Source organism: Labrus bergylta, chromosome 20 (genome assembly GCF_963930695.1).
Source record: "Labrus bergylta chromosome 20, fLabBer1.1, whole genome shotgun sequence".
In the NCBI taxonomy this organism is placed as follows: Eukaryota; Metazoa; Chordata; class Actinopteri; order Labriformes; family Labridae; genus Labrus; species Labrus bergylta.
In genome coordinates, this window is record NC_089214.1 from 23714740 (window position 1) to 23722172 (window position 7433).

The 7433-nt window shown below is 44.6% G+C and overlaps 1 protein-coding gene across 2 annotated transcripts in view; it reads left to right on the plus strand.

The window, feature by feature from the left end:
- Nucleotides 1–1286: 1286 nt before the first annotated feature.
- Nucleotides 1287–7433, plus strand: part of nsmaf (neutral sphingomyelinase (N-SMase) activation associated factor) — a 15986-nt gene continuing 9839 nt past the window's right edge. Inside the window, exons 1-14 of one of the 2 annotated variants that reach the window (XM_020656967.3) lie at nt 1287–1427; nt 2733–2819; nt 3253–3331; nt 3959–4020; nt 4478–4514; nt 4803–4853; nt 4958–5029; nt 5174–5221; nt 5308–5360; nt 5439–5568; nt 6011–6082; nt 6387–6495; nt 6618–6794; nt 7152–7231. In XM_020656967.3, coding sequence (XP_020512623.1) covers nt 1390–1427; nt 2733–2819; nt 3253–3331; nt 3959–4020; nt 4478–4514; nt 4803–4853; nt 4958–5029; nt 5174–5221; nt 5308–5360; nt 5439–5568; nt 6011–6082; nt 6387–6495; nt 6618–6794; nt 7152–7231 — 1095 coding nt within the window. In that variant the 5' untranslated portion in view covers nt 1287–1389. Of the gene's footprint in view, nt 1428–2732; nt 2820–3252; nt 3332–3958; nt 4021–4477; nt 4515–4802; nt 4854–4957; nt 5030–5173; nt 5226–5307; nt 5361–5438; nt 5569–6010; nt 6083–6386; nt 6496–6617; nt 6795–7151; nt 7232–7433 lie in introns of those variants that run through there. The other variant, XM_020656968.3, reaches the window with a different exon arrangement.

Genomic DNA, 7433 nt, shown 5'->3' on the forward strand with positions numbered 1-7433 from the left:
ACAAAGATCGTCTATGCAGACGAAGAGGATTCACTGGAGCCTTTTCTCACGATCTGCGGGACGATTCTGTAACGTGATACTTAACCTGCATGGTGCCAACCTTACAGTCCATGGTGCCAACAAGTGACAATTAACTCCCGCGTTAAGATTAGAATAATAGCCCCCGAAGCACCAAAAATTAAAGTAAATACATCCCGAGCGCACAAAATAATAATTGAATTGTAAAATGTTTCACTGTTTGGGACTCCTTATAAAACACAATTTAGAATATTTTATTTAATTTAGATTTGACTTTTAAAAGTTTGATTTATATTAGTTTTAATGCTGGTTTGGTTTGTTGGTTTTCATCAGGGCTGCCAGAGTAAACACATTAACCTTATGTTTGTCCCTTCAGGCTCTCTGTAGATAGTGGTCCTCAGTGTCTCCCTGTAGTCTCAGTGATGTAAAAGAAGGACACTGCTGCATCTTTGAATGTCTCATTTCACTTTAACAAACTCTCAGACAGCTCAGCTGACGAGTCCAAAGTAATATCCACCTTATGACATCACACATTGACCTTATGACATCACACATTGACCTATGTTACCGTTCCTTTCAGTTGTTTGACCTCACTTTGGGATCCCTAACCACTTCCTGTTTCTAGGCTTCATGGTGCATATTGTAAAATGTTCATGAGCACCTGCTCAAGTCGGAACAACAAGTCGGAATCTTTGTAAAGAATGAGCTGCCCGACTTCCCAACTTGACTTCAGAATCACATGGGTGGCAAAATAGGTTTTGTTAATATTAACATACTTTTTATTAATTCACGTGTTGTACATCAAGTTTTTGCTCAAATATAACTTTTAACAGTCACATTTCACAGAAGATCTTCTTCGCAGCGTCCCCGCTGTTTGCTGCTGTTGTTTCAACATTCAGACTTTACGATCTGAAATCAATGTCACTTTGTGGACACATTTTTCTTTTTTAAATGAGACATAATGGAGTTTCAAACATGGGATTAATCACGATTATACATTCTTGTTTTATTTATATTCACAATTAAAGTGCCAGTGTATCTATTGGGAAATACAACAACTTTAAACTTTACACTATTAAAATAACATTCAAATACAAAACACGGACAACGAGAACTAATCGCAAAACACAAAGAAACTGTCCCTGAGTATGTGTTCTGACAAAGACTTAATAACATTATTGATGACTTTATTTTCTTCTTACATTCTATTTCCGCTAACTGAAATATCTTCGTCGTGTTGGTACCCTGAAATCGAGTCTGAGTGAGCGCTCTTCACACAGTTTAGTCGGTGGATCGTGAATCACGTGGTGTCCCAAAGGTTTCCGTGTTGACAGAGATGTGCTCGGTGTCAGAGGAGGATGGTGCTCGGTCATGGCCTTTTTAAAGAGCAGAGAGCGGACCAAAGAGAGGTGAGACACGTTCACCGGACTGTAACGCTTTACCGGAACACACCGGGGCAGTGCGACGAGGCAGGCCGAGCTGTGAGGCGCACAAGGCGGCTGGTTTTAGCCCGGCTGTCCGCTAAGGAGAGAGAGCGAGAGAGCGAGCGAGAGAGCGAGAGAGAGAGAGCGAGAGAGAGCGAGAGAGCGAGAGAGAGAGAGAGAGAGAGAGAGAGCGAGAGCGAGAGCGAGAGAGAGAGAGAGAGAGAGAGCGAGAGAGAGACAGCGAGACAGACAGCGAGACAGACAGCGAGACAGCGACAGCGAGTGGAGGGATGGGGGGGGGGGTCCGGTTCCGAGCACACTGTGTTATTGTTATTGTTACTGTGTGTTTACCTATCTATCAGTCAATCAGTCTTTGTATTTATCTTATTCTTAACAAATGTTTACAAACAGAGCAGGGAAAGACCTACAAGACAGAAACCTGGATCAGAACCAGAGTCCTGTAGACCAGTTTTCAGTGTAATATATCCTGTCTGTGATGATGGGATGGATCTTGTGGAATAAGTTCTCTATAAATACTTGATGTTAAAAGCTTTAAAGTGATTCTGCTCGGTGTGGTCTGAAGGTTCAGCTCTGCAGGATGATCAGCTGTGAGGTGATGATCTCAGTCGTGTGGGTAAACTGTCTAACGGTGAGGCTCTGCCTGCTACCATCAGATGGGTTGTTGTTGTTGACCATTTTCAGGATTAACACATGACTTTTAACATGTCAGGAGATTTTAAAACATGCTGATGCTTTCTGCAGAGGTCTCATTCTGTCCACAACCAACAAGGTGAAAGAAACCAACAGAAGAAATACTCTATTAACCCCGTGAGGGGGAATTCACTTCAACACTCTGTTTTAGAGACATGATGCACACATGAAAAACTGGAACCTGTGGACATACAGTATCAGAGAGATATCAGAGTGAGGGGGCTGCCCACAGTGGGCCTTCCTGAGCTGGTGGGGGTGTGGGTTGAGCGACCTGGCACCTCTTTTTTCCACACTCAGATGTGGAGCATGGAAACGGTTTGCTTGCTCCGTACGTGTCTCTGTACAAATGAAATGACCAAATGAAATGGTAAAACATCCATGGAGAGGTTGACACTGTTTATTATCTTTTTTATGAATCTTCGGGGCGCTGTATAGCCTAGCGGAGATATTGCATGACGCCCCCTCCTCCTCCCCAAGTTTCCAATCTCTCTTCAGCCGTCCTCTCTAACAAAGACAGACATGAATATAATGTTTGGATGTTTGAGCTGACCTCTGACCTCTGTTGTGTTCCTCTCTCAGGTTTTCTCTCCTGTTGTTGGACCTGGAGGAGTATTACTTTGAGCAGCACACCGCCTACTTTGTGATCACCTGTTCAAAGAAGGACAGGTAACTGAGACCAATCAGCTCGCATCATTTAGTGACATCACTGTAACATCACTCCTCCTCCTCCTCCTCCTCCTCCTGGTCAGGACACCTGTCTGTTCACTGGGGACCACATGAGGGACCCCATGAAGGGACTTCATAAGGGACTTGAACCGTCGACCCTCCAGTTCCCAACCCTAGTCCCTACAGACTGAGCTACTGCCGCCCCAAAAATATAGAAAATATAGTAAAATAAAATATAGTCAAGTTCTTTTCAGTGTTAAGGACTTTTGATTTATTTATCATGGTATATTCCTGCAACCTGAGAATGTGCTCAGGCAGTGCACCGTTGTCAATGTTTTTAGCTAACGAGCTAACATCAACGGTTTTGGCTAACGAGCTAACATCAACATTTTTAGCTAACAAGCTAACATCAGCTCTTTTTTTGCCCTTCCAGAAAAGTGCGAGGCTCGTTGAAAGTGTGTTCCAGATCGATCATCTTTGATCCCGATGGCCTCACTGAACCGATCATAAAGGTTTGATTTCATGATTTAATATATTTAATCTTTCTCTTTACACTGAGCTTCACACACTCAGAGATCTCCATGGGTCAAGATATTAGCTGCATTTGATTTTGTTTAATACTTGCAGTCAAACGAACAAATTTTTAATCACTTGTTTAAAATTCCTTTATTTCTCATTTAAAAATGAAAACAGTTAGGCTTTTATTCTGAAGGTTTGTCCTGTTTTAAGCTGAAAGTACTTTACTTGCTGTGTGCTTTTATTTTGAAATAAAGTAAGGCCCTTCCTGTAGATAGAAGGTTAGGACAGGAAGTTAAGCCCAGAAACAGGAAGTGGTTGGGATCCCAAAGTGAGGTCAAACAGCTCAAAGGAATGGTAACAAAGGTCAATGTGTGATGTCATAAGGTCACAATATGAGATGTCAACAGGTCAATGTGTGATGTCATAAGGTGGTTATTACTTTGGACTCGTCAGCTGAGACTACAGGGAGACACTGAGGACCAGCCTGAAGGGACAAAACATGAGATTAAAGTGTTTACTCTGACAGCCCTGATGTTTTAATAATTATAAATATTATCTTAGTGTGTTTGTGGTAAAGACAGAATGAGAACACTGTAAGCTAACGTGACGTGTTTTCACAGATTCCTCTCAGAGACTGTCAGCGAATCCAGTTTGAGGAGAGAGAGAGCAACCCGTTCAACGAGTGAGTGAGTGAGTGAGTGAGTGAGTGAGTGAGTGAGTGTGTGTGTGTGTGTGTGTGTGTGTGTGTGTGTGTGTGTGTGTGTGTGTGTGTGTGTGTGTGTGTGTGTGTGTGTGTGTGTGTGTGTGTGTGTGTGTGTGTGTGTGTGTGTGTGTGTGTGTGTGTGTGTGTGTGTGTGTGTGTGTGTGTGTGTGTCTGTCTGTCTGTCTGTCTGTCTGTCTGTCTGTCTGTCTGTCTGTCTGTCTGTCTGTCTGTCTGTCTGTCTGTCTGTGTCTCTGTTTGTGTGTGTGTCTGTGTGTTTGTGTGTGTGTGTGTGTTTAGTAACCTGTTTTGTGACTTCTCAGTGTAAACAGACTCTCTCTGTATTTCTGCTCTGTGCTCTGTGTAAGTTATATTTCATGATTAAACGGTGTGTGTGATGTGAAGCTGACAGTAATATTTGTGTGTGTTTCCCTCACAGTCCTCGGCCGTCCTCCATCTTTATCTCCTGTGTGCAGGTGAGTCTGTAGCATCAGTCCTCCTGTGTTCCTGTAGGTGGCGCCGTCCTACTGGCCTCTAGTCACAGCGCTCTCAGACATTTCTGTGAGCTGTTTCTGTTCATAAAAGTTTACCTCCACTCATCGTCTCAGCTTGGGACGAATCTTTCGTCCTGTCTCGTCTCGTCTTGTCTTGACTCGTTTGTCTCGTTTCCTCTCGACCCCTCTCGTCTGGTCTTCTCTATAAGTTGTATTGTAATGACTGTATGTAATCTGATCCGTCTTGTCTGCTATTATTTTGGCTTTCAGTTGATTTTCATCAAAGAGAGTAACGTGATCGCTCCGTACAGAAATGAGAGGGTGAGTTCTGTTCTTTGTTAGCGGAGACTGGACTGTGTTAACGTGATGTTAGCTCAACATGTCTGATTCTGTGCTGCTCTTTATGTTCTCTTCACTTCCTTTAGGGAGAGAAGCGGGTCTGTTTTCAGCTGGAGGAGTGCAGTAAGACCGAGGACGTGGTCCAAACCTTACTGCAGGTATGAAGTCTTTTGTCCCTCAGAGTGGTAGCACCTGAGCGGTTGACCTCTTGATCTCTTGACTCAGGAACTCGTGACTTTTTGGCGTTTGCTGGATTCATTGACAGGTGTGTTCATGTTGGTGTGTTTGTCTGAATGTTGCAGCTCCACAGAGCGTCCTGTCTGGACAAACTGGGAGACCAGACCGCCATGGTGGGTCAGTCTAAAGGTTTCATTTGTCTCGTTAACGCTCGGTAATGATCCTCTATGTTCACATCTCTTCCTTCTAAATGTTTCAGATCGCTGCTAATCTGCAGTCGCGCCTGGCGAGGTCCTCCTTTGATAAAAACTGGTACGTTGTTGACATCTAATGGAAGATCTTTGATCCACATCCCGCCCGCTGTGACGTCTCTAATGTTTTCTCTCCTAGTTTTCAGAGTGTGGCAGAGAAACCTCACATGGAGTGTGCCGTGGAAAGAGTCACTCCTCTGGTCTCCAACCCGGGTCACATCTGCATCACGGACCAGAACCTTTACTTCCAACCGCTCAATGGATACCCGGTGAGATATTCAGATCAGCTGACCATCTGTGAATGATCTCTATATGCTGATGATACTCTTCTTTACTGCTCTGCTCCTACACAGCCTCAGACTCTCTGAGGGTTTAATCCGGGTCAGACTTTAAGTCCTCTTGTTTGGCCTCAGGGGGATCCAGTCTGTATCTTCTTATAAAGGTCTCAGACTCTTCATCGATGTCTCATCGTCTTTAAGCCTCTTATTCAGCAGCTGGTGAAGAGGTTGAAGCTGCGCCGTCTGTTTATTTCACAGAGAAATCTTGATTTTCTGTTGCTGCAGATAAACAACATGTTGATCTGTGTTTGTGTTTTTGTCAGTAACGTTGCTGAACCTCAGTCACGTTCTTATTGGTTAAACTTTAAATAAGATAAATACCTTTGAGGTCATCGCTATCTTTCTATCTCTGTTGTCTAATTTTTGATTTCAGGAACAAGTGATTCAAATCAAACTGCACGGAGTGAAAAGAATCTACAAACGACGACACGGACTCAGACCTCTGGTGAGTTCATGAAGCTGCATTTACAGAGGTCAGAGGTCATAATGTGAGAGGTCAGAGGTCATAATGTGAGAGGTCAGAGGTCATATGAAAGGTCAGAGGTCATAATGAGAGAACATTTTCAGAGGTCATAGTGTGTGTGTGTGTGTGTGTGTGTGTGTGTGTGTGTGTGTGTGTGTGTGTGTGTGTGTGTGTGTGTGTGTGTGTGTGTGTGTGTGTGTGTGTGTGTGTGTGTGTGTGTGTGTGTGTGTGTGTGTGTGTGTGTGTGTGTGTGTGTGTGTGTGTGTGTGTGTCTCTCCTCTCTCAGGGTCTGGAAGTTTTCTGCTCTGAGAACGATTTCTGCTCCGACATCTACCTGAAGTGTTACAACACGGCCGACAGAGACGAGATCTACTACTACATCGCCACCTTCCTGGGTGAGGATTATTTCCTAACATGTGGAATGAGTCTTTTATTTTAATTCAGGAGAGGAACATGCAGAGACCTCTCTGGGTCAGAAACATGTCTGACAGCAGTGTGTGTGTGTGTGTGTCCTCAGAGAACCATGTGACGGAGCACACCGCAGAGAGCTACATGCTGCAGTGGCAGCGAGGTCACCTGAGTAACTACGAGTACCTACTACACCTGAACAACCTTGCTGACCGCAGCTGCAACGACCTCTCCCAGTACCCCGTCTTCCCCTGGGTCCTCGAAGACTACAGCAGCAAACAGCTCGGTGAGACACACACACACAGAAACACACACTCAGAATCACACTCACAGAGACACACAGAGACACACAGAAAACACACACAGAGACACACAGAAAACACACACAGAGACACACAGAGACACACAGAAACACACACACAGAGACACACAGAGACACACACACAGAGACACTCAGAGACACTCCGAGACACACAGAGACACTCAGAGAAACACAGAAACACAAACTCAGAGACACACTGAAACACACAGAGACACTCAGAGACACACAGAAACACTCAGAGACACTCAGACACACACAGAGACACACACAGATGCACACAGACTGTCATTAACAGTCCTCACGTCTTGTTGTGTTTCTCAGACCTGACGAAGCCGGCCACGTTCAGAGACCTGAGCAGACCGGTGGGAGCGCTGAACCAGGAGAGGCTGGACAGACTGCTGGTCAGTGACACACCATGAGTTCACATCATAAAGAACTCTTTAAAGACTTATGAAAGACATTTAAAGTGTGTGTGTGTGTGTGTGTGTGTGTGTGTGTGTGTGTGTGTGTGTGTGTGTGTGTGTGTGTGTGTGTGTGTGTGTGTGTGTGTGTGTGTGTGTGTGTGTGTGTGTGTGTGTGTGTGTGTGTGTGTGTGTGGGGCGC